This window comes from Desarmillaria tabescens (assembly GCF_030435595.1).
Source record: "Desarmillaria tabescens strain CCBAS 213 chromosome Unknown EV420scaffold_74, whole genome shotgun sequence".
NCBI lineage: Eukaryota > Fungi > Basidiomycota > Agaricomycetes > Agaricales > Physalacriaceae > Desarmillaria > Desarmillaria tabescens.
This window is the reverse complement of record NW_026848373.1, coordinates 164,474-191,622: the sequence shown is the minus strand read 5'-3', so window position 1 is coordinate 191,622 and position 27,149 is coordinate 164,474. Positions and strand designations below refer to the sequence as shown.

The 27,149-nt window shown below is 50.3% G+C and overlaps 3 protein-coding genes across 3 annotated transcripts; 1 reads left to right on the top strand and 2 right to left on the bottom strand.

Annotated features, from left to right (window-relative positions):
* The first annotated feature begins 9,245 nt into the window (after positions 1-9,245).
* On the top strand, positions 9,246-10,346 carry EV420DRAFT_1581466 (uncharacterized protein). The gene is made up of 4 exons (XM_060474661.1): positions 9,246-9,658; positions 9,710-10,095; positions 10,157-10,267; positions 10,325-10,346. The coding sequence occupies exons 1-2, from the start codon at positions 9,654-9,656 to the stop codon at positions 9,969-9,971; spliced, it is 267 nt and encodes an 88-aa protein (XP_060323748.1). The 5' UTR covers positions 9,246-9,653; the 3' UTR covers positions 9,972-10,095; positions 10,157-10,267; positions 10,325-10,346.
* A 744-nt stretch (positions 10,347-11,090) lies between these two features.
* EV420DRAFT_1130824 (uncharacterized protein) lies at positions 11,091-12,201 on the bottom strand. The gene is made up of 3 exons (XM_060465977.1): positions 12,031-12,201; positions 11,695-11,970; positions 11,091-11,645 (listed from the first exon to the last, which is right to left on the bottom strand). Exons 1-3 carry the CDS (start codon positions 12,080-12,082, stop codon positions 11,278-11,280), a joined length of 696 nt encoding a protein of 231 aa, XP_060323747.1. The 5' UTR covers positions 12,083-12,201; the 3' UTR covers positions 11,091-11,277.
* Positions 12,202-12,792: 591 nt separating this feature from the next.
* EV420DRAFT_1581453 (uncharacterized protein) lies at positions 12,793-13,156 on the bottom strand (the record flags this gene model as incomplete). Its single annotated transcript, XM_060474660.1, has 1 exon — positions 12,793-13,156. A coding segment is annotated over exon 1 (293 nt), but the record flags the coding sequence as incomplete, so codon positions are not given.
* Between the last annotated feature and the right edge of the window lie 13,993 nt (positions 13,157-27,149).

Below are 27,149 nucleotides of genomic sequence, written 5' to 3'. Positions count from 1 at the left end.
GGCGGGAAATGCATGAAAAATTTGAAAGTTCTGACTGTATGTGCCAAGTAGCCACCATCTTGAATTTATGGAAAGTAAAAAGCGTAACATCCTATTATTGAGAGTCTAGAGATAGATTAGGAATCCAAGACTTCTTCAAGAAGTTACATAATATACCTGCAAAAGCCCTTATTACTAAGTTTGTCTTTAATCGACGAGAAACCAGGTATTATATGAGCCGCCCGTTTTGTGAGAGGCCGGTAGGAGTGAGTTGGGAGTAGGTCGGAACGTGGTGACAATCCTTCCTCACGGTTTATATCAGAGTGTCCTCATGGTTCCGTCGTGATTTCCGTGCATATAACGTCTGTTTCTGAAGAGTTGTATATTGGGGTGACACGTTGAAACTGGCCACAAGCTACGTTGCGGACAGGTGTGGCCTGTGCTTGAGCATGACGTCATTCGCAAGGTGGGATCATGTGGGAACTCAAAACTCTAAACGCTATGGAATATGCCGATGAGAAGCATGGCAGCGTGCTCGACGTGCAATGCAACTGCTATCTTGAAATCAGTTGAGTGGCGGTGTTCCGATGGAATTTCATGCTTTACAATAACCCAAGTTTATTCTCCTAACTCTACGCCTAACTTGCGAAATCAACCTTGTCACCTCGCCAGGCCAAAGACCATCGAAAAGTAAACTTATGGATGCGCTGTGCCTCACAAACTTGTAATATGATATGTGAATTCGTGTGAGAGACCGGTATACCACCCATTCACCAGGGAAGATTTCATCTGTAGCGCAGAGCATTCCTTCAAACGAAAAGCGCTTTAGATCACCCCTCAAGCGGAAATTACCGAGAATGACATCCGCCATGACAGTAGTCAGGTACCAGGGTTCGATATCCATCCTACTGTTATAATAATCAACTTTGAACCCTAAAGCTACCTTGATTTCCGTCCTTTCCGTGGCCTTGCCCACTGTCCGGCTCGTCTCGAATTGAAGAGGAATGTTGTTGAACCTCGAAATCATCCACTCCCGCTTTTTCCGCTCCTGCCGGGGGAGTTTCCGTTGATTCCAGGATGTGCCGTTCCAGGGATTTCTGGATTCGGTCCGGAGCCAGCGTGATATGATGGGGAGCTTCACGCTCGGTTTGCAAGACAAAAAATGAGGAGAAAAGGGAGGGTATGCTCGTCAGAACGGTTTCTCATTTGCTCGCCATGAAGTTGCTGGGTGCATGTGAATGATGTCACTAAGTACATGATCTAAAAATGCATTGGTACCTTTCCTCCTTTCTCCGTGCCAGACTGATGCGCTCGTTGTCTAGACCGCCTTTCACACTAGGAGGTTACGTTCACCAGCGACGGAACTGTCAGAGCGAGAAGGTTGCAGGACACAGACTTGATGAGTCTAGGACAACCATTGGACGAAAAAGGCAGATATCAGGAATATTGAGTCAAGCAATGACGATGGCGAGAAGCGTATGGTGTGAAGAAGAGAGCCTTCCGGGGATCGTTTACATAAATAACTGTCGGGCGCGTCTGCATGGCCATCCGTAGCGAGGACATCCTCTCCACCTCGTACTTGGGTCGTCCTCCTTTCGCCTGGAGACCCACGGCACTCGTTTGCCGCTAATTCTGTGGGTTTTACTAGTAGCGGTCAAAATGGTGATGACGCCAATATATGATGCTATCAACGAGGCATCAGTAGGATGCGGGAGAAAGACAAAGATGGCAAGTCTTACCGGTCAAATAGACTTCAGCGTTGAGTCCGGCGTCGATCCGTCTGATCTTGCACTGTGCGGACGTCGCCCGTGAGCGCTACTTGGACTGAGTGCATACAGAAGTCCATGAAAGGGAATGGAAATCTAACCCTGCGACAAGCTAAGACGCCGCTTCACCCTCTCCACAAGCTGGTCCACCGACAACGTTTTATGAATTGTCTCTCCCACTCGCATCACGTTTCTCATCCACCAACGCGTCGACCGGGCTTTGCCGAGTCCTCCTTGTTAAGAGATCCTCAGACAAGAGTCCAAAAGTCGAGTGATACGAGAACATGTAGATAACCCTGGAATGTCCCAGTGCGGAAGGCTGGACTGTCGGGGCCGGAATATGAGCGGGTTATGGCGGGAGCCTTAAGTGACATGGATTCCTCGACGACAGAGGGAGCGAGACTAGGAGACATCGCGTCAGGTATCGTATTCAATTATACAGTGCGGCAAGTACTCGGCGGTAGGGAGAACTTGACTGACTCCGACAGGTAACACTTTGTCTGGGAGCCTTCAACAGAGAACGAGAACGCGCGCGCGCTGTCCCAATATTCCTGAAAGGAACCGCCGAAGGGAAGTTGAAGAGACGCGTTGCTTCATCATGTTTTGTTTCCATGAAAATATGATGCTGGTCCGTGCCGTGCTCGAAACCAAACGCTAATCCTGCTAGTCTTTCTCGTTCACCGGCACCGCACAAGGAAACTATAGCCTCCCCAATGAGAGACACTCTACGAAAGCAAATACCGGAACTCTCCCTATAATGTGATTGACCTCGGTACTTGATGACGAAAGTAGTGGTGAACGGGGAGCTTCCCTGCTTGCTCTCAGTGACTACAAGTTCGTTGACCCGAATCTCCTTTTCGCTAGAACAAAACGGGTAGTAACCGCATTCCGTATTTTAGTGTCCGCCTAGATGAAATTCGTTAATTAACGTTTGTAACAAGGTAACTCCCACGTACTTTCCAGACGCCAATGGTATCGGTACAAGACATCTCGCCATCTCCGCACGACGTCTCATCCACCTTGATCCCACTACTGCTCCTAACGGTGGATGGATAGCTCACACTAAAAGCAAAATGATACATCAGTTCGCGAAAAGGAAAAGGCGAGAACGATTATCTTACCCAAGATGCTACATCAGGGCTTCACCGAATTACCCACCGAAAGATTTTCTGTCGTTGGTGGCTTTACCTCCAGAATGCCTCTCCACCCTGCTCCACTGATATAGGTTCATCCTCGACCTTGTTCTTCCCATCAAGCCCTGACCTTTTCCTTTATTAACAAGCCAGCCGTTCACGCCACGTACACAGCCCAGTGAGGGTGTGAACACAGAGATGCCAGGGAGGGGAGGCTTAGTGTGGTCAGGATAAGCGTGGATTCTGACAGGTGCCTTGAGCGACACGGATGTCCCGACGACAGAGGGAGCGAAACTAGGAGATGTCACGTCAGGTATTATAGTCGATTACACAGCACGGCACGTACCCGACAGTCGAGAAAACATTATGATCCTTCCCATGGTTGAGGAATGCTGGTGAGACGTCTGGGATTGACTCCGACACAGCGTCAAAGATATGAGCCTCATCGAAACATTCAACGCTCGAACATGCGTCGGCGTTGCCATGTTTTTCCGTCAGACAAGGTATTCTTCGTGGCCCTGCACATCGCTTTGATGTCACGTAAGGAATAGAGACGACAGACATCCAGCGGGGACGATGCTGGTGGAAGAGATGCGTCACTTCTTCCTGTATTCACTCCAACGATGCCGAACTGTGCGGCGTTCGTTGGCTGGATTACCTTTCACGCGTACGCAAGAAGGCTAATACGTTAAACTTGACCGTGTCTGCGGCATAGCCATTAGCTGAAGATAGTGGAGGGACCATGGCGTCGACGAGAAGAGTATAGTGCGGAGAAGACAGGCTTTCAGGAATCGTGTACACGACTGTTGGGCGTCAGCCTGTGCACGTAAATAGGTCGTCCTAGACTGCAACCAATCTTCCATATCAAGGATCTTGTCGGCGAATGGTGTCTCGCCTGCCGGTAATAAGCAGACTGGTTTGAACCTGCTACATCCCCCTTACTGTGGAAACCTTCGACACACGTTGGCCCCCTAGTCCCGTGTGTTTTCCTAGTAGTGGTCAAAACGGGTCGTGGCGTGCACCAAAGTAACTCACACAGGATGATGCCCAATATATGTTACTATTCATGAGGTATCAGTACGATGCGGGAGAAAATCCAGCATGGGACATCTCACTGGTACCAGTCAAATAGACTTCAACATCCGGTCCAGCGTCCATTTATCCGTGTCTGACCCTGCACTGTGCAGATGCCGCCCGTAAGCGCTACTTGAACTGAGCAAACGCATCAGTCCACCAAAACCGACAACGAAGGAATGGAAATCTTACAAAGATGCCGTTTCACCCTAACCACAAGCTGGTCCACCGACAATGGTTTATCATTCTTCTCTCCGCTGCGCCTCCTCTCGTATCATGCTTCTCATCCTCCGACGTGTCGACCTGGCTTTTCCCTTTGCCAGTCCTTTTGCTGGGAGATCGTCCACACCTCCCACAAAGCCGAGTGACCCGAGAAGATAGAGGTACCCTCGCCTGCACAGCATGCGATTGAGCGTGTTGGAGGACTACGTGGTCCGGAATATGGATGAGAGCGCAGAGAGATATGGATTCCTCGGCACCGGATTGAGGGAGACTAGGAGATGTCACCAGTTAGGCGTCGTAGGTCATCGATACAAAGCTCAGGACATACCCGATGGTCAAGGAAGGCGTGCAAGCGCTCTATAACACGCCTACGTCAACGCCATTTCTTCGCTAGCCCGAAAGGCATTGACTCTCTGCATCATCACTCTCCCCACTCACACCATCCACCAACGAGCCTTTTTGCCAGCCAGTCGTTTACGCCAAGTGAGGTGAGAATACACTCGCGGCTGAACAGTGGAGAATCAAGGGGTTGAAGAGCTGAATATAGGTGGATTGAGACGGGGAGCTTTGAGGGATGGATTCAGAGGGAAAGGAGTCAGGCAATACAGAGCGCCGCACGTACTCAATAGGTCGAAAGAACGTGCTCTTTCAGAGAACTAGTGAAAGAGCCAACATTGTAATCGTCGAACCTTCCAGAGTGCTAGAAACCGCATTTGCGTTCAGCCATTTATCCACTAACCGTGATGCCGATAGGAATAGCTAGGAGGATAAAGTCGGTGAAAGAGACGCGATGTTTACTCTTCTTTTCACACCACGTGGAGTAAAGGATACCGGTCCGTCTGCGCTCGACCACCTTTCCCGCTCTCGACTACACCCTTCAAAATCAGCCGCCCCAAGAAGCAACTCAGGTATATTAACCAGCAACGTCACGATGATGGATGGCGCAGAACAAGGTTTCTCCGGATTATTAGGGTCAGGTGGTCGCCCATCCCATGAAAAGGGAGTAGACGTTCTACAAGGACGACACCCCTCGAACGGCCGGTATATGAACATCCGTTTCGAAGAAATATGACGTCATAGCAAGCCCATCGTCGAATGAAGAGAATTTTCTCAGTTCCGAGTCAAGGGAGTATTCCTTGCGTCTGAATTCTGCTACGCTTCGGATGCATAGGATGACAGTCCTCGTAAGAGACTGCCGCACTCGCTGTGCGCTTGACTCCGTGCGACACATAAAATGACGCCAATACCCCTTGCCATCAACGAGGTAGCAGCTCGATCCGGGAGAAACACGAACATGGGACGTCTTGCCAGTGAAATAGACCTCAGCTTCACGTCCGGCATTGGTCCGTCTCATCCTGCACTGTCTGAACGTCACTCATAGCAACACTTGAACTGAGAGTGTGTATCAGTCCACGAGGAACGACGAGGAGGGAATGGAAATCTTACGAAAATGCCACTTCACCATATCCACAAGCTAGTCCATGGCACCGGTTTATCAGTCGACCAACCGCACCCCACTCGTATCGCACTTCTCATCCACGGACGCGGGGACTAGGCTTTTCCTGAGTCATCTGGTACCAGATCCTTAGACTCTTGTCTGAGGCGAGAATACAAAGATATTCCCGATCGACAGCATGAAAGAGAGGGGGCGGGAGGACTGGAGGGGCGGAATATGGGTAGGTGGTACGAGATTGTGACAGGAGCGTTGGGTGAGATGAATTCCTCAACGACAGAAAGAGCGAGACTATGAGACGTTGCGTCAGATGTTAATGTTGATGATACAGTGTGGCACCTACTCGAAAGTCACTAGTCACTAGTCACTAGTCAAGACTCAAGAGGGTCATGCATCCGCCATCTGGGACGTGATGTTCTCCGTCGCCCTGCACACCGTTTTCGCGAATAGAGTAGACTTTTGGGAGTAAGAAGAGACGAGGACGATGACGTTATTGGAAGGGACGCGTTGCTTGTTCATGTTTTCCTGCCAACTGTAATCGCCGTGCCGGTCCGTGCCGCGGTCGATTCACCGGTCCGAACGCGCCTTCCCGCCTGTCACCGCAAAGATTACTCAAAGATACTAAATACGAGCTTCAAAATGAACCAGTCGAAGCCAACATTTCATGTCGACGCTAAGAAAGGTTCCAGAGCGCAGCATGCAATGTTATTTGTTGGGCATTTGAAGCCCTTGATGGAAGACATGGATTTTTGCAGGTGGCAACGGGCAGGCGCAGAACCCGGGCGTTCTCCAAGTTGGAGAGATATTGCTTGGGTAGAATATAATGGATGATGGTCAGTCGTAAGTCTTTTACAGCCATCAAAGTGATATCTGCGTCGTATTCAGTGGCAAGGGTATCTTATACCTAGGTCGTCATCCTGCATTTCCCCTTCGACATAACCCCATGTGTTTGATTGGTAGCAGTTGTGAGACATGATTCGATTGACTTAGCACATATGGTGTGTGATCCCGTCCCATCATCGATCAGTGGTACAATTCTACGAACGAGACGGTTAGACTCCCCCCGATGGGTGGATTATTGTCTTGTTGAATGTGAGTTTTTTTTTTTGACAGTGTTTCGATGACCAGCCCCATTCTCTTGTTATGGCTGAAATGCTTTTCCAGAAAATGCACCACTCATATGACTGGCGTGTCGGAGGGACTCGTCTACAGATAACCAAGCTCCTCCTTTCGCTTCTACCTTATCCAGGAAGCAACTGACGCGGAGGTCTGGTTGATTCAGCAGCGCGGTATTCTTGTGTCGCTACTGTCATTGATTAGTGCGAATGTTTCTACGAGTAGGATGGTTCGAATCCGTCCGCTGGTAATTTCCCTGTATTCAACAGATTTTTTCTTCTGTTCATAGGCTTCACGCAGTTCTCAAGCTTTGTCTGTTCATCTGTTCCGTAAATAAATTTATTCGTGAGTAACTAGGTAGTAGAGGCAGCTCACTTTCCAGCGTGACATACGAAAAAATCAACAACGCGAAGTGTGAGGTGAATGACTGATTCTCGCAATATGTCCGATTTTCTCAATCAGGCTGGATAAAGACTAAGGTTCAGCCGGCATTCGTAAGCTCAGGAGAGAGAATCAGATGTGTCGACCTCCTAGATGAGGAGTAAAATCCGAGAAAGTGCACCTGGCGGTTCGAATTCGTCTTCAGGCAATATTACTGCCTCAGAGTAGGCGCAACATTTTGGGATCTCTATTCAAGCCTGCATTCTTATAGCAGATTTTGGCCGGGATGAAAGGTAGTCCATCTTTTCTGTGGATGTTCTGTCAAGGTTATCCTTGTTCTGGAAATCCCTGTTGTATTTTGAATGAGATGTCAGGTAGCAGTGTCCTAGAATGCCACTATCAGTGCCGGTGAGCGACTATCCTGTCTTGATAAACCAGTCTTTCCGCGTCGCATATTTTTTCACCCCTTGAGGAGTGTTGCTCTGCCGCCGAAACAGGGATCTAGTATTGACAGGAGGCGGGAATTTATGGTGAGGTAACCTGCCGGCAGGAATACGGTTCAATGGTTCGAATCCGTTGGTTGACAATTGCTCGCCGCTGTGCTTTTGGCGTACCGAATATCATGGCGTAGGGTTCGATGGGACGGCCAACACACAAGTCCTGTAATGCCTTCCTAGTAAAATAATGATGCCCGTTGAGTTCTCTCGTCTTGCATTCCTGCCTTCTCTGAAGCGGGAACCCCGAGTTAGACAATTTGTGGATGGTATGACAGCGTAAGTATGTGTGATTGTTGATTAGTGAAAAGTGAGTCTAAAGAAGGCCCCGGTTGAAGTACTGACGATATTCCTAAGCAAAACAAACGTTCCTTTGGTTTGACGCCCTGGTGATTGGGACGAGGCACCATTTAGTAGCGGTCCGGGCCGGTGATTGCCGACTTATAATTTCAATTTCAATTTTTGCGCCTTTCTTTTCTATCTCTCACCTGTGATCTGACTTCAAAACGGCCAATTTTGTTGGCTGCGCTCTTGGCTATATCTCTTCACTTATATAGTCTGTATCCACCGATCCAAAGTCGCCTGTCGATGATCAATGACGCGGACACATAGTGTCTCTCTTCCTGCAGAGCACAGATCAATCAACCTGGTATCCATGAGGGCTACAAGGTCACAGATGAACCTGGTTGAGTAAATATGCGTTCATTCCGGTGAGCTCAGGTGGTTGCCCATACAGTTTAACTCGTTACTGAGGCCGATTAGATGGCGATTCTGAAGCGGCATCGTCATCCTTCTCCATTTCGCTAAAGTAGGCGCGTCGCGTACCTCCTGTTCCAGATCACGGAGCGAATACCCATCCACGACGGCAGCGAGGGTACAGAACAACATGGTTGGGTACAACTGGGTTCGTTCTAGTGAGCTCAGACCGTCGCCTATCCAGCTTAAGGTTAATTAAATAGCACTTCCTCAGCGGTATCGGTATCCCTCTCCATTTCACCCCGACGCTCGATGGGTCCAGCGCATCAGAAGCTTCTCGGTAACACGTTTGTTGCATCCCATCATCCGATCACGTCAGGTATGGTAGTCTCCGTCTCGTCCGTTTTATCAACCTCATATTAAGATGTCGTTCCGCAGACTCCATATATTGAATGCCGCACTCGAAGTGGGAGTGAATGTGCTATCACCTATTCACCTAATGTCAATCGAGAATACCGGTCAAGTCAAGTGGCCGGGTCGACACGAACGTGAACGCACGAACTCACCAGATATACGCAAAATTCACCGTGTCCCTCAAAGGAAATTCTCGGTTGCCGATTTCAAAATTCAGCGGGTCCATTTGACCCTCAGCCTTAACGTTTCAACACCTGTCGCAGCTCCACTGCACGTCAGTCGAACCCTGGTCCTGCTGAAACTTTTTACTGATGGTTCCATTATCCCATTAGATAGTATGCTTTGATAAATAACCGACGACAAACCACCTATTAACATGTTCAGCATTCGTGTCACGTATCGAGCTCTTTCACGTGGAACAACTACCCGATTTGAATCCATGAACGTTGCAACTCGGTATCATGCTGCCAAGTGATTACCTATCTGTCGACTGTTTTTGTTACTGAGTTTTGATCAGGCCATCATGCACTTTCTGTGGGCCTGATTAGGTCCCGGATCCTGCGGAAATTGTCGTACCTGTACATCCGGAGCCTCCTGTTCACACGGATCAAAATCATTTACCGTGTCATCGTTTCCGCGTCAGGTAGTTAATTCGCCACCTTTCACACGTTGTTTCAGTCTCCTCGGCACTGTAGTAAGCTCTCCATGCGCCAGTCCTTCGCTCGAATGAACACGCTAATTATGACCATCATCAGGACTTAATTTGGTAAGGGCGGTCTTAACGTCAATTCCATTTAAGTGGTGCTAAAATAGTAGCAAACGGGCTGCAATTGCTTCCTAGCCTCTTGGCGCCTAGTGTTGTTTCGGGCCGGTGGGCTGGCGTGTTGATTGCCGGTATCTTTTTGACATTTACCATTTCGACAATATGCGGTCAGTACCTTTGTACTGTCGTCGCACCGGGATCTAAAGTCCTGTCATCAGCTTTCCTTCGAATAGCTCCCGGGGTGTTGCTGATCATGGAATTACCGACCCCGAATCCCCCTCGTCTTCTCGACACTTTGTTTTCTGGTCAGCATGTGTTGCCTCCTCCGGTCTCTATTTTCTGTTCTACGTGGCCAGTGCTCCTTCCATAGCGGCATTTTTCTCACTTATGGTGGCTTGGTATCTTCTCTTCATTTTGTCTCTTCTTAGCGGAACGGCAAGGCCATCACCAGCGCAAGGCGCCTATCTGTATGCCGCTTGATGCAATCCCTCCCTTGTCACGGGAATGTATTGATTTAAGTTGTGCCCCGATGCCGAACTATCGGCTCAGCCTCCTTTATGCATCACAGCGTAGTTCATAATCTACACGGCTTTCGTGGTAAATGGTACGGCGTTGTATGTTCTCATCAGCAAGGGTTTTCTTATTCTAATCCATTGGAAGACTAGTTCTCGGTCCACTGTGTTGATTGTTAGCTCCCCGTAGTAAAAATGACGGTGTCATCCCTGAGTCTTCGCTTTCCCACGGACCATCTTTCGTGCAGCAAGGACTGTCTTCTGGTAAGTAGGTTGCCCTCTGGGCGTACGAACCTTCACGCCGCTGACCAGCCGCTGCAGAACTCATATCGTCTCTATTGAACCATAACGGAATATATTTCATTGCGGAGGCTTTCACATGACCTTGGAACCTGTATAAAGAGACGGATTCTCTGGTATTATAAGTCGGTTATCGGTATGAGCAAAATGAATTAACTCACAAATACAATTTCCCCAACTGTTCCGTTTCACTGACAGAACTTGTTTTCCCTTCCAGGTTATGCGCACCGTACCTCAAAGGGCTTCTGTGGCGAATGGGTACTTACCATACAATAGCCGTCGTATTGTGGGCTACCCTCATTGTACACGAACGTACAATTCACTGATTAGCGCCAGCTGCAGTACATCAATGGGAGATTCAGCCTCCAAGTACGATGGAAACGCGAGAGGAATCATTCACCTACTAAACAATCTATGTCTGTCTTCCAATATCCCAAAGTCAGTTTTTTTTCAAACGTAAACAGGGTCGGGATCATCCCGGGGAAGAAATATAGTAGGACCCTAGATCAGCGTACGTGATATGCCTGGCCCGATTGGCTCTCTCATGCATCTGATAGAGAAATTAGACTCTGTGAAGTTCAGACTCAGCGGCTCTGATTAACCACATACGAGCCGTGCACGTGTAGTTAACGTGAGCCAAAGTAGCTGATCACTCCCTTCGCTCGCGTTACATCCCGGAATTCCAGATCACATAGTGGGTCGCCTAGTACCCAAAATATCAAGTCGAGCCCGCAAAGCTCTTGAATGTATCTGAGTTTTCTCGCATTCTCTCCCGGTTTTCATCTATCTGGATCGGTGAGTTTCTCAAATAGTAACTTGAGATAGTCGGTTTCGATTGGGAAATAATTTAGCATTGCAAGTGGTACATGTACCGCCCTAACTACTAGGCATACTGAAGCACAACCTCTGATACCCACCTATATAATTTGAAAGCGACAATTTCGTGAAATAAAGTGATAACACATTCTGACGCCTCAGTTGTGTCTCGCATAAGGACGACTTTCTTCCATTTCATTATCTTTCCCTGTCCCACCTCGCGGCGAACGAACGTCACTCGTCGAGTAGCGCCGCTGATAATACCTATCTCTTTCCACCTGTGAGCCGCCATGCCAAGATTGCGGAAGGTAGTTTTGAACTTGACCTGTGGCCTGGTCCTGCCCTTCCACTGCGGACGACGGCGCTGATAAAGGGGGGATATTGGGGTAAGGATTCGCGTTTGGAGAGTCGTAGCGAGAGGAAGAAGACTGAGTTGTAACAGGGTTTGTGTGGCTTCGATAGTGCCTGAGCATGTTTGACTTGACATTGAACTCTTTTCCGCATCCAGGAAGTGAGCATCGATACGCTTTGGGTAGCCTTTAACACCGAATATGTATGAAGACTGATAAGCTCACGCGTAGCACCGGTATGTGTGTTGGTATGAATATTCAAGCTACTGGGCCGACGGAATCGCTTTTTGCAGACCCTGCAGACATGTTTCTTGCTTTCATCATCGTCTTCGTCCGATGACGGGAGGTGAGGAGCAACGGTGGGGCCTCTGGATGTGAACGGGTATCCTGGAGCGAGGGCTTGCGTAGTGGCTGGGGAGGTACATATGGGTGCAGACGGAATGCGTGTCGGAGGCACACTGCCCTTCACACGAACTTCGGGCGAAACGCGCAGCATGTGCTCTGCGAGATGTACGCCGTTAGCTCAATATGGCAAACTGCAGGATGAGCGATATAGCTGACCTGGGAACAATTCGTGAATACTGGGGAGAGAGATGTTCGCGTTATCAGCCATTGGAAAGTAGGCATAGCGGTAAGCATGAGTTCTCCTGGTTATGTACTAGTTTATTCCCACTCAGAATCAGCAGTCATTGCAAGCACGGGACGATGAGCCGGTGGAAGGCATGTTCTTACTTCTTGTGAGGGAGGGATCCTTCATCTGTCTGTTTTCATCAGTTCAAACCCTGTGTGACCATCATAAACTCACCCTTTCGCAGTGTCGTATTCTCCATTGCACCTCCCACGGCTAAGCCACAATCACGGCTTTCAGAGTCTCCTGATTACCCTTCACTGCCAGGGTAATACCTTACGCGGCAGGTCTCCCGTGAGCAGAGCCTTGCCGATCTCCTGGTTATGATTTCCTGATACGACGGCTGATATTTCGTCATTTCAGTCTGCATTGCGAACTCTACTGACATCCAAGTTCTTCATAATAGTGTGGCCGCATCACGGCTGACGACTTCGCTACGAAGAGGCTTTGTATCCATTCTCACCCGGCCAAGCTTTCCTTCAACTATCCGGAGAGATATCTATGTTATCTGTTGGGGTTTCCCGTAATATAATCCCTCACTGTATGTATGAATTGGTAGGGAAGTTACCGCGAACGGAACTTGATAGAATGCGTGTAAAACGGCGGACTGTGCCGATCCCTTGGTTATTTATAGGGGATTATCATGTCCTCCTGGAGTCTATACTAAAAATTGTACATTCCAAGAGACTAACTAGTTCTGATAGATATAATTAGCATTCTCCTCCCGTCGACTCGCCGATTATACTTCCAAGGCCACCGGCAATTCACAGATACAGTAGGTATCTGTTTCATCTTTAGCAAACGTGAAGCTTTGAGTTGGGCCACTCGCAAAATTCGTCGTTGCCGAGGATCCAGATGAACCATCACGAAAATCCATGAGGTTCTCACTGTGCAGCTACGTACTGTGTGTTCAGTTCCGCCATCTGCCAAAAGTCGTGACAGCAACAATGGAATCCATGTGAGATTGAACGGTGAACAATATACCAGAGCCCAGCGAATTAATATGATTATCATCATCGAAGCCCAGTGCATCGCTGGCCAGGGGAAAAACAATTTGATATGATGGAGCGGAAACAGAGGGCAGATCAAGTTACGTAACCTGTTTTTCTTTTGATCCTGACACGCTGATGATCTCTCCACGTCGTAACCGATGACTGTTGTACCTTCCTGGATAAGCGAACTCTGAATGAAAATTGCACCGTAAGCCGTAGGCCATCCCTCACAAACTATAGCCGCCAGTGGCTAGGCGCTGTTATCTTCATCAACTGCGGAGTACATTTCTACCATTACCTCAAGTTTATAGTAATCAAACGTCATCGGATCGGTTGTTCTTTGAGTTCTTTGCATCGTTTCCTAACCCCGCCCCTTTCTTATTGCTCCCTATTTTTGAAGAAAGAAATTTGATTGCTGATACCGGGATCAAAGGCACGAATCCGGCGGTATACACGTTGTACGATGTCCCCGAGTTTTTCATTTCTGTTTCTCACCGACTGTCGTTGTCCTCTTTCTCAAGATATCTTCTCCAGCTAGTTCGAATACAGGGTAGACTTACAGATTCACAGCCATGGATCCAATGGCTTTAGATGACCTGGCATAACCAAGATTCTTCAATCCGCATGTTGGTGTGACAGCGTTGACACGCAGATCAAATGTCGCAGCGAAGGACTCGGTTTGGTAAGTTCCTGAATGCACTCTAGGCGAAGAATTCTGGCAAAATTCCCTTAGGCCATCATTCATTCACTGACTTGTTCATAACGAGGCATCTCCTCCTGAAATATGTAGTGGCATAAGCAGAAGAGAAGGACTATTTTTGCGTCCGCTGATGCATGCAGGGAAGGTTACTACACACGATTAAAGAATCTTAGGGTGGAAAGTCTAGCCTGTTCATGAAGGTACCCAATAGGATATTGACTACGTTTGGATACATTCAGGTACGCACCAATATTATTTGGCCCCGTCTTTCAGCATTAATATCCTAGCGAAACGGATCGCCACTCATTTTCCATGTCGAACTACTACAGATGTCAGTTGCTCCTCTTCAACAGCTCCCGTTATCCTCTAGCGAAGTCAAGATTATTATCACCATTGGTGTCCTAGCAGAAGGACTGGATTACTCTTGTGTTTATCAATACCAGCTTGTGGTGCGGCGGTACCATAGCCTTGACAGTATGCGGATTTAAGGAGCAAGATTATCGGCGGGCCTATGACATTCTTGTAGTTGCAAAAAGTTCCAGAAATCTGGCTCCACGATGCAGGTGTTCTTATCGATGGTCACTTCAATCAAGCTCAATGATGGCTGTAGTAACGATTGCCACTGATGCCGTTGGAATCGTCTTACGGGAGGGACCAGACTCTATTTCGTGGGTGACATGGTTCGGAGGATTCCCCATTTTGGAATAGGGAATATCTCACCACCGATACGCGCATTGGTAACCAAGGTAGGACCGCCGTACTTTAGGTCTGATTCCTCCATACCATGTGCTGACTGCGCGGGGGGATGAAGGGTTAACATTCTTACCAGGATCGATTGAATACGTTCCCTACCCAGCCTCGACTTCAGGTAGCTATATTTCGACTTTAGACGAAATGAGATGAACGTGACGTACCCATTTCCACATTGTGGTCATATGCAGAGATTGATTCATAGGTATACATGTGGAAGGTTCGTATTGAAATTATACATCGATAGATGTTTACTTGCCCGTCAGGTTCGAAGATGATATGCCCGTCTAAACAGCATATGTCTTCCGGATGAACGACCGACAATTTCTTTCCGTGTACGTCATTTGACAATCGCAATTAAAAGACGACCCTCTGCGGAGGTACGCTCACATCTATCAGAACAGGCACCCCTATGAGGCCTCTTTCCCCTTGACTTCTAGCCACTCCCCGAAACAGTGTAAGATTGGTTGCCGTGGTACGAAATTCCATGTTTAGACTGACATTCCGCACAAGGACATATTTTGGAAGAGTTGCGGTTTGTTTAGTCCACAAAAGAGGAGCAAGCCGGCTTCTTCCACCAATATCTCGCACAGGTATTAATTCAGACGTAACAGCTTTCATCCTTGGACCGTTCATGCCGTAGCCAACTAGGGAAAGAAAGATCATTAGACAGGTTCCATCCGTATCAGGTACGTAGCTGCCATGATGGTGCATCTCGCACTCACGGTCATCTCTTATCCCCACAAGACTAGCCTAGACCTTGCCTTCACGTAGGTAGAGTCCGATTCTGGCAGCCAAAATGAAGCGCATGATTTACCTACTGCTAGAGCTTCCTGGTGGTGTGGTAAAAGTGCTCTTCGGATGAGTCCTACCGCGAAGCATCGGATTCGTGAGTCCCTTTTGGCGAGTTAATATTTTCACATCTTGGTAATCTCCGAACCCACTATGCCGAGTGTGACTGCGTGAGCCTGCCAAATATTCTGGTTCGTACCCCCGAATTCTATCACACAGCCTTGTTGTTCCCAGACGTGATTTGGGGTGGAGTTCACACCATACATGGCATAGAACCAGTCGCTACGGTGGATGCAATTCCCTCAACTCTCCACCTGATGCTCGGCTTCCATCACTGTCAGTATCACTGCCGTGATGCTATCATATCGCGAATGATGGTTTGGTGTGGGAACTTTCGACGTGACTCCGGCCATGCGTCGATGTAAATATCTATCAGGCTCACTTCCCTAAGCCCCGGCTACAGGTTTCTGGTCGCTATGCCCGGAAGACGTCTCCAAGGCCCATGGTAATTAATTCTTCCTGATTGTGTGGCTTGTGAGTTCTGGTATTGTCATGAACCTATCTCACAAATTTATCCTAGAACAGGTTGCACCGTGCCTTCATACGAGACCATTTTCGCGTTCCGGATTATTTACACCACGAAAGCGATCGACACGCACTGCTCAGAGGACATCGGTGGGCCGCGCACCTTGATAGATCTGACCTCACAATAGTCTTCGCTTTCTGAGACCGTTCAAAGATTATCTCTGAGCGAAGAAGGACTTCCGGTTAGTGCTTGCTTCATCATATATGCTCATTCGTTTCCTGATTCATTCAAAGATGTACTTCTGAAATTTCGTCCTCTGCTTGTGTGTCCAGCCCGAGATCATCAATCCCCAGCGTCTACGATGGATTGCATCTCAAAAACATGCACTCCGCCACTTAGATCCCTTCACTTTCACGCATTCGGACCGCCTAAATGATTCGGGTGACTATTACAGACATCTCTCTGAATTTCCTTGAACACACTGTCGTTCAAACGTACGTCGTACTTGATCATTGCTCTAATTTTCTCATGATCTCATTCATTGTCTGCAGAGTCAGGTCAGAAACTGACGGAACATTTTATTTTTCGTAGTCGTGGTCTTGTTGCAGATGCGTTTCATCCACTCGACATCTATTAGGAACCTGTGTTGAAAACAACAATATCACGGAGCAGTAAGTGGATACACCGCCTAGCAGGCGACCTAGCGCTTCCTTTTTGACCTGACAATGATCTACTCTCGCTAGAATCGGTTAAGAAGCCAATGAAAAAACGCCAGTTCCCCCGACCGATGATGTTCCTCAAGCCGCGGCTAGTAGTGAACTCGATGCAAACGAAAGGTCTGAAATCCACTTAAGAACGATTATTCCTGTACTAACAGATTCCCAGTACGAAGGACGCTGGCTTGTCTGTTCGCTACGTGAAATTCCGGTGAAATTTTTCTACATTCACTGATTTTCTTAGATCACCTTTTCGTTGGAGCGCTTTTGTAATCAATGATCCTGTGCAAATATTAATTAATCACGGACATTTTCTGCCCTGCAAGGTCAGGCAACTCGAAATCAAGAACGCGAATTCTAACCAGAACACCTTGAACATTCGCCTCTATCCGCGGTGAATTTCTCAGCGAGTTGAAGAGGCCGTTATTATTCATCGTCGGCAATCATCCAAGCCCAAACCGGTAACATACATTTGCTTCAGGATTTACCTCGCATCGCTCACTTGAGTTCTAGAATGCAGCAAAATCGGGAACAGATACATAAACGCAGACTGTACGCACTCAATATGAGCACAAAGAGCAACACGCCATTCCTGAAGTCCACGTAGCGTCACCTCAAGTACCACTTTCTTTCCACCGCCCTGCACAGCGTGATTTTAAGTCCCCTTCCTCAGGGGCATTAATTTCTTCAGCTCTAACAGGTACCCTCAGAGGAGTGGCATAACAAAAATCCGCAACGTCACCCACAAATGGATTAATAATGGGAAGCCGGATGGTGACTTATTTTTATTCCTCGTGAGGTTTACTGGGTTCGTTCCATATTCGATGATGCGTTGAAGCTGTGTTGGGCTTGAACAATGTCAAAGGAGAATGTAAAGCACTGAGACAGGCCATCAGAACGCTCAGCCGACGAAGTCATGACCGCGTTTCGAGAGAAAAGAAGGCTGCGTAATCGAGATTTGAAATCATTAGCGGCAATCAACTTGTCCGGACCGGTGTCCCCGAACGGCACCGGCTACATAAGATGGCATTAGTTAATAGTCTGTGCTAGGATTCTGGCGGAGAAGGCTCGTATTCGGGAAGGATGAATTATGAATTTATGAATTACGACAAGGGGTACGGTGGATGGTTCTACGATTAAGGACCTTGTAGATTTAGGTACAAGTTAGAACTTAGGAGTCCGAAAAGACAAATGGACCGAAGCTGTAGGGAGTCAAGTATAAATGACAGGCAGTCTCCTCATGTTTCGCGAGCCGTGCTCGATGGCTTGATTCTGTACAGTGTCTTCGTGGAGCGACGGTAACGATGTTCTCCAGCAAACATTGAGGACTTCATTTGCGGCTTGAAGGAGACTTTGAAGGAACGTTGGAGAAAGCGCTATCACGCGGCGAAGTCGGTAGTACGGATAGCCGGCGGCTTGAAGGGCATTTCTTAGCTTCTTGATTTCGAACAGTAAGGAGGAATAGCAATCCGAATTTATACTATCTGCAGGATTACAGCGCCGAAACAACGACATACCTAGGTTTTCGGAAGGGAGAGGAGGAGAGTCATGACATCACAAACGGAACCCGCCGGCGTTGCGCGGGGTGTCCGGGGTACAGCCAACATAATTAAGGGTCCGACCTTCGGTTTCCTTCCTTCTTTTACTACTTTCACTGCGTTCTCGCTTCAATGCAACGCGTAAGCCTCAGCTCAAGCGCCTTGCAATGCTGGCTGCGAAACAGATTACAGGCGAGTCCGAGAAACGTAAGCATCACCCACAGTTTGCTGATATGATTCCTGTACTATAGGGACGAGTACACACACCATCGTCGCGTACTGCCCGTACAATCAAGTTTCCATTTCACCCGCCGAGAAGTCATTGACTCCACACTGGATCTCGCGTCCCACTGACCACTGGTTTCTTAATATGCAAAAACGTTAAGACGGTCTCATTATCGAAAGCAGTGAGAAGGCTATGCGAAGTTGTTACGGTTATTCTTTTCTTTTTTCCTTTTCTTTTTCTTTTCTTACGTATTCACGCTTACTCTATGCTGCGCTTCGATCGAACGCTGCTGCGGCACTATCTTTAGCCTACGCAACGTGTATTTAAGTAGAGCCTCAGCTGGTCTAAACCCCAGCTTCGGCTAAGGTTTATTCTACCTAACATCGAACTCCGTTCTTCGTGATTATCTGTTCCATCAACTTGCGTTGGCTTTGACTTGCTAAAGCGTCGTCTACCGAAGTGCGAGTAGCGACCTTAGTACGATCTAAGTCGATTAGAGTTAGTGGCTAACATTTAGCCGAAGCTCGATCTACGTTGCTCAGCGTCACTTCCGAGAAAGAACGCTGCCCAACTCTTTTACGAGAAATTACCCCGCTTGACCAGAGAGGTCATCGCCTACGTTCGTGTGGACAACCCGGTGCTTGTCAACGTACAGCGAGTGGACCAACGGAAAAGCACTCACTTTCCAAGATTCATCCGATACACTTCCTCGTTGCAGTAGTCCTTTGGGTAATCCCCTTCCGACTACTCCTTCTTGCGCTTGTGGTCGACTTGATTTTTGAATTCATCCTTTTCGACGACCTTATTCTTGCAGTCTTTGTGACTGTAACTCTTACCTTCGTCCTAATCGGACTTGGAATATCGGCAGTGTTGCTAGCAAGCTTGCTGGTTGCCCTGTATACGCTATATCCCCGTCTCGTTTAAGGACACCACGTATCCCAACACGAAACCCTTCGTCCTCGCCCTTCAGCTCGCCTCTATTTTAACAGTTCTGCTGTTAATAGTAACGAGCACTCCTCCCGACGAGACCTGCGAAATCACGTTAATGAACGGCTCTGATTATGAGACCGACCTTAGCTTGATCATCGCTCTTCTCATTGTCCTAACCATTCTTGCTGTCTACCAGCTTGCATGGTCCATCGTCGACTTACGCCACGGATAGATCCCCTGACGAATGCCCTGGTCAGAATCCATTCCCGCCGTCTTCGCGACTTTTATACTCTTTTTCTTGTCCATTACTTTGTACCAACTTCGTCGTTGTTGCCAGCGGAGACAGATCCGCGCACAACTTCCAGTTCACTACATTCCTCACACCCCGGCATATCCGCCGCCGGTGATCGACATTCCCTCGGCTTCTCAGCAAACAATCGGAGATGTCGAGTCCAACGCCTCCGGGCAACCTGGAGGATCCCTCTACACATCATCGCGACCCAGCTCGCGATCCTCAGAGTCGAGCACCGACTCCTACGGAAGCGCTTCCAGCGCACCAGCAGAATCCATCGACATCACAGATACCCGGGGGGTACTCCTCGACCGAGGAGACTCGCCCGTACCAGGCCTCTTCGACCAGTCTCCAGTCCAAGGCGAGTCTGGCGACGACCGAGGCTGAAGACAAGGCACCAGGCATCTGGTCGAGGGCGAAGAAAGCCCTGACACCGAGTTTGAAGGGGACGAGCTCACCGAGTGGGAAAGGACCCGACTCGACGACCTCCTCCGTGACCTCTATCCGCACGAGGAAGAAGATGCCCCCGATTCCGGAAGCGAAAGGACCCACTCAGGGTGGGGACATAACAGAGTATGGGAGGAGGTCCGCGACAGAAGAATCGCGGCCGATGACGCCCGAGACCGCGCAAGGATCGCGCGCAACCGAGGTCGCCGAGACGACTTCTATGAGGATTCCGGGGAGCTTGGCGTCGGAGCCTCCGCGGCTACCACCCGTTCAGCTAACCCACAGCTTGTTTCAAGGACCTGGCCAACCAATAGAGGCCCCCCAGTCGCCTGGTACCCCGACACCAGTTGGGTCTACGCAGACGACGGGGAAGAGGTTGCTGTGGCCAGAGACACGCCCGGACCAGAGCCCGACCAGGTCCCTTCAGGGACCGAGGCCCCAACGGTCAGTTCCCCCGTCGCCCCGGTCGAGCCGACGGATAGGGAGCTTTGGAGCGAGTTCCCAGACCTTGACACCGAAGAACTTGGGACAGTTACTGCCGCCGAGCGCGTCGCCGGAGTCTCCAATTGGACGCCCTCTGTCGCGTCGAGAGCCTTCGCCGACCCCGTCCCTCTCGCACAGCGTCCGTGGCCCCTACTCTACCACACGTACATCGAGTCCCTCGGACTCCCTCGAAATGTCCGGGAGTCCCCAGAAGTACAGGCCCGAATGGACCGAGGCCGAGCGCATGATGCATGCATCCGACGCGCCGAGGAGGACGCCCTCTACGGGCCCAATGGCTTCTGGGACTTACCCGTCGAGCCCGACGCCACTCCCGCCGAGATCGACAACCGAATACGAGCCGCTGCCGTTCGCTATACCGGATACGCCCGGAGGGCAGGAACAGACCTCGAGGCCAGAGCACGAGCATGGAGAGTCTATCAGGAGGAAATCTCCAATGAGGACTCCGACATTGGGAGGTGGAAGCGAAACAAGGAGCTTGACCGAATCGCCCAAGAGAGGAAGGAGGCAGAGGATGCCAAGTCGGCCTCCAACCCGAGCCCTGGAGCCGACGGTGATGGCAGCGGTCAAGCAGGTCCTGCTTCAGGGCCCCACGCCTAGACCCGGCATCTTCGAGCTCTTACCCTGGCATGGACTATATGAAATCATTATGGAAGACATGGAAAAAGACCCGCAGTGGCTCTTCTCCGAGGCAGGGGAAGACTACCGTCAAGCAAAACAAATGGGGGATGTTTATTTAATGAAGAACATCCTCGAAGTCGAAACCTGGCACCGGGCGGCCAAAGTATGGAACCTGGTAAACCCCACGGCTCCCCAGCGGGAATGCGAGCCGTATCGACGGCCTCAACCCTTGCCCAACCCTTACGATGGATCGGGTTTCTTTCCCGAAGGATTCTTCGGGGGGGCAGGAGAAGGCGATGACGATATGGACGACCCGGGGGCTGGACCGTCTCGTCCAGACAAGGGGAAGGGGTCCACGGTACCCCCGATTCCGCCAAAACAGCCGCGATATCCAGACCCTGCCGGGTACCCCCCCTCCAGGGGAAAATCGAAACCTAAGATCCCTTTCACGACCACCCAAGCCGCCCGCGCCGCCGCATATTCCGTCCCCTCCGGACCCGATTCCACCCTGGCAACTCGCGCCGGGGGCCGTCAACAACCCGTGGAATGATGTCAAACCCAAACTAGTAACTCAACCGGAGTACTTTACTGGGGTTTCTTCGGACATCACGCGCTTCCTCCACCACTGCGAAGTGTACTTCGCGGTGTTTCCTATGTACTACTCCGTGAACGATCAAGGGCATAACCCTTATCGCATCACGTTCGCTCAAGGGTATCTACGAGGAGACGCGCAGCAGTGGTGGGTGGACCAATACTATCGCTACCGGGACCCCCAGGGTCACTGGAGATTCCCCACCTGGGCAGAATTCTCCGAGGATCTCACGCGCGAGTTCCGAGAAGTAGCAGAGTTGACGATATGGAAGGCGGAATGGAAGAAGGTCCGACAGGCGGACTTCAAATCCGCAGTCGAGTTCTTCGCGAAGTTTGAGCGGTTGGCCCACAAGTGCGAGGAATTCGGGGACGAGAAGCAGATGTTCGAGGCAATAGAAGCGGCCATCAGGCCTACGGTGCGCAATACGGTTATGCATGGGGACAACGAGCGCCCCACAACCTATGCCCAGTGGAAGGCACGAGTATTGCGCATCGACGCAAACTATCGATACGGAGTGGCCCAAGGACTGGGCAATAAGTCCTCCTCGAACCAGGGCGGTTCGGGTCGAGGCAATCAACAATCATCGAAGGGATCGGGTACCGGGGGCAATAAGAAGGACGCCACGGGAACCACGTACGGTGGAGCAGGGCAGCCAATGGAGATCGACAAGCTGCGGTCCGACAAGCGGTGCTTTAAGTGTGGAAACACGGGGTGGAGCCCCAAGCACAAGTGCCCTGACGACAAGTCCAAGTGGCTTCCCGTCAAACTTCCACCCCGCAAGAAACCCAACGTCGCCCGCCTCCGCCAATTACTCGAAGAAGCCGTGAAAGAAGAAAACGGGAAGGAGACGAAGATCGAGGAGGTCAAGGACGATAAGTCGTCAAAAGACGAGCCGGCGTCGAAATAAGCGATTCGATGGCGTCGGCCAAGGACTTAATTTCATCTGGTGCGCGCTCATGTACTCGTAGTCAAGCTCAAAATGTATGTGTAGGTACTCCCTACGACCAATATATCAACTTTTTTGCCGTATTACCAGTCGAAGAAATTAAAAATGACGAATCGCAAACGCCTACGGCGTAGGAGGGGATTCCCGCCACTGGGCACAGTCTGTGCTCAGTAACGAACCCCTAGGGGCGTCCACAGCTCAGGAACCCCCGGCCGACCGAACAGGGAAAGCCCCTCGAGGGCAGAGCCCCCTAGGTCGTGTCTCGACTGCACCCTTGACGAAGGGAGGTCACCCTGGAGTGGGAGAAAGGCCGACAACCCAACCCGCTGGGCCTGCGTTCTTAGGACCGTCTGTTCCAGAGGGAGGCGATGAAAAAGCAGCTGAGGCCGTGAAGGCGAGGGACCCCCTGCACTTAGTAGCCAAGGACAATGCTGCGGCAAACGGTGTAGACCCCCTGCCCGAGCCAACATGTGTGCGTTCACGAAGGGTTACCCGAAGTACCGCCGGGTCCAAGGAGAGCGTAAGCACTGGATCAACCGTGGAGGTTACAACGCCTAGCACAAGCGCCCGTGGCCAGGGTCGAACACAGGGCAGCGAGCCCTCCTCCACCACCTCGACTTCCAAAGGCGCCCAAGTGCCGCCTCTGGACCTTTCTCGTCCAGGTGACCAAATGCCACTTCGAGGGAAGACCCCTTCGGTATCGGTAGAGGAAGTCGAAGACGAAGAAGCCTACTTACGGTCCGACATACCGGTATCGACCCCCAAAAAGTCAACGTCTCCGACCATACCTCTCACCGCGAACGCCAATGACCAGAAGGTGTTCGCGGCGATGTACTACGAACCCCATGGAGTTCTATGGACCCGTCGAGCCCTACGCATCGCGCAAGGAGATGCGGCGGCTCGCGCCGTCCTCAAAGGGTGGGTACATCCTCGACGAAGAGAAGAGGTGACCGACCAGCTGTGTCACCAACTGGAGGAGCAAACCGAGACGGCCACGCAGGCGAGAGAACGGTGGCAGTGGATGGGGGATCTACAGAAACCACCCATGTACATACGAGGAAGGAAGGGGCGGAATGTTTCAATAAACGTACAGTTGGAGACGCTCGATACCCGAGAAACTCACACCGTGTCCGCCCTAGTCGACAGCGGGGCAACGGGAAGTTCCATCGATCGCGCTTGGGCCCAGGCCCACGAAATCAATTTGAAAAAAGCGGCCCGACCCGTTCCGGTCTATAATGCCGACGGCACCCGTAACAAAGGAGGGGATATCACCGAATATGCCGAAGTACGGCTGCGCATAGGAGACCATGTGGAACGGATCGAGCTAGCCGTAGTCGATCTAGGTTCCACCCCCCTGTTCCTCGGACATGACTGGCTACAATGCCATAATCCGCTCATTGACTGGGACACCGGTGCGGTTACCTTAGCCCGCTGCACGTGCAGGAAAATCCCCTTTTCCCTCCCCGACACCGATCCCTCTGCACGATGGGAAGAGTACGAGGAAGGAGACACCATCCTGGTAATAGATTTTGAAGAGGCATTCCAAATACGGGCCATGGGAACCAGGGCCAATGAGTTGGCCGCTCAGGCAAATGCAAAAAAGACTGCCAAATTGTTTGAAGAGATTGTACCGGAAGAGTACCGGGAGTTCAAAGACATATTCGATAAAGAGAACTTTGATGAACTACCCCCGCGGAAACCCTGGGATCATGCCATTGAACTGATCCCCAACGCCAACGCTAACTTGGACTGTAAAGTCTATCCTCTCAATCAAGCAGAGCAGGAAGAACTAGACAGGTTCCTGGACGAAAACCTGTCTACGGGTCGGATCCAACCATCCAAGTCGCCCATGGCCTCCCCCTTTTTCTTCGTCAAGAAGAAGGACGGCAAGCTGCGCCCAGTCCAAGACTACCGTAAGCTAAACGAGATGACGATTAAAAATCGTTACCCGCTACCGCTTATCGGGGAGTTGATGGACAGACTGAAGAAGGCCAAATACTTCACTAAGCTGGACGTACGCTGGGGCTACAACAACGTGAGGATTAAGCACGGGGACGAATGGAAAGCCGCTTTCCGGACCAATCGAGGGCTCTATGAACCCTTGGTAATGTTCTTCGGGCTCACCAACTCCCCGGCGACGTTCCAATGGATGATGAACGATATTTTCAAAGACCTCATCGCAGCCGGGGAGGTATCGGTCTATCTAGACGACATCCTCATTGCCTCACAAACCAAGGCAGAGCACCGACGGATCGTACGCAAGGTGCTGCAGATCCTACGCGAAAACAGACTATTCCTCAAAGCGGAGAAATGCGAGTTCGAGGTGGAAGAGACCGAGTACTTGGGAGTAATCATTAGTGAAGGGAAGCTTCGCATGGACCCGGTAAAAATTGCCGGCCTCCTCGACTGGCCTGTTCCCCGCCGAAAACAAGAATTACAATCCTTCCTCGGATTTTGTAATTTCTATCGACGGTTCATTCGCGATTACAGCAAACACGTAAAACCCCTCACCTCTCTCACCGGAAAACAAGAATGGCAGTGGGGGAAAATGCAGCAGCAAGCCTTTGAAAAGCTCAAAGAGTTATTCCGCGAGGACGTGGTACTAGCCATCCCGTTGGACCAAGGGAAATTCCGAGTAGAAGCGGACTCGAGCGAAGGGGCAGTGGGGGCGGTACTTTCTCAGTGGCAGACGAGAAATGGCGACCAGTCGCCTTTCTCTCTAAAGCTCTTTCAGTCACGGAACGTAACTATGAGATTTATGACAAAGAGCTTTTGGCCATCATGATCGCCCTCGATGAATGGCGACAATACCTCATGGGGGCCAGGGAGGATTTCGAGATTTGGACGGATCACTCCAATCTCCAGTACTTCCGCAAGCCTCAGAAACTCAATCGACGACAAGCTCGGTGGGTTACGGAGCTGGCGGAACACCAATTCTCTTTACACCACAAGCCCGGGGCTCAAAACCGAAAGGCAGACCTTCTATCTAGGAGGGCGGACCACGATCAGGGTAAAGGAGACAATCGAGACGTAGTGGTACTCAAAGCGGAGCATTTCAGGGCCCTCCTCATGCCCACGGCCGAAGAACTGCACGAACGAATCAGGGTCGCAACTCACGACCCTCGTCGTTGGGACAGAGGGATATCTGACTCACTCAACCATGAGAAAGGCATTTCTCGGGACCAAGATCTCTTGTGGTATGATGGACGAATCTATGTACCGATAGATCGTGACCTACGAGGACAAATCATAGCCCTCAAACACGACCATGCCACGGCCGGACACCCAGGGATCGAAAAGACCAAGGAGTTAGTGCTCCGGGACTATTGGTGGCCAAGAATGCGACGCGACGTAGAAGCTTACGTGAAGGGGTGTGACGTCTGCCAACGAACAAAGGCGGACCGTCGTCCGAGGAAAGCCCCGTTACACCCTAACGAGGTCCCGGTGCGTCCCTGGACACATATCTCGGTGGACATGATCACCAAGCTACCAAACTCAAAAGGCTACGACTCGATTCTAGTCATCGTCGATCGCTTTTCAAAAACCATTATCCCCATCGCGTGTACTGAAGAGCTCACTTCCCTCGGGTTCGCTAAAATCCTGAGGGATTATGTCTACGTACCTTACGGGGTAATGCCTGAAAAGGTTATCTCGGATCGCGGCTCTGTCTTTGTCTCAAAATTCATGAAGGAATTCTATACCCTTATTCACGTCGAAGGGAACCCCTCCACCGCGTACCACCCCCAAACGGATGGGCAGACGGAGCGGGTGAACCAGGAGATTGAAAAGTACCTTAAAATGTTCGTCAACGATCGACAAGAGGACTGGAGTGAATGGTTGCCCCTAGCAGCCTTCACTCACAATAATCGTCAACATTCGTCCACCGGATACTCCCCGTATAAAGTAGTGTTTGGAAGAGATGGGCAGGTCATTACCACTTCGCAAAAACCGACGGTAGTCCCAGCCGCGACAAAACTCGTAGCAGAAATCGAGAAGGCGCAAAAAGAGACGAAGGCCTCTCTAGAAAAAGCGGCCGAATCGATGAAAAGAGCGTACGACAAACACAAGGACCGGGCGATTGAATATCAACCGGGGGACAAGGTGTGGCTAGACGCCACCAACCTGCATCTCCCTCGCCCCACCAAGAAACTCGGAGACCGTCGTGTCGGGCCCTTTGTCATCCTCGCCAAAAAGGGGGGCCTCAGCTTATGAACTCAAACTACCCGTTCACTGGAGAATTCATAACCGATTCAACGAATCCCTGCTAACGCCTTACGTTGCTCCAGCATTCCCGAACCAACCGCGCCCTGAGCGGCCACCTCCAGAATTAGTTGACGATGAGGAAGAATACAAGATCGAAGAGATCGTGGAACAACGAGACAAGGTTGTTGGCCGCGGACGAACCCGTCGCGCCATAACAGAATACTTAGTAAAATGGAGGGGTTACCCAAGAGAGGAAAACTCCTGGGTCAAGCGCTCAAAC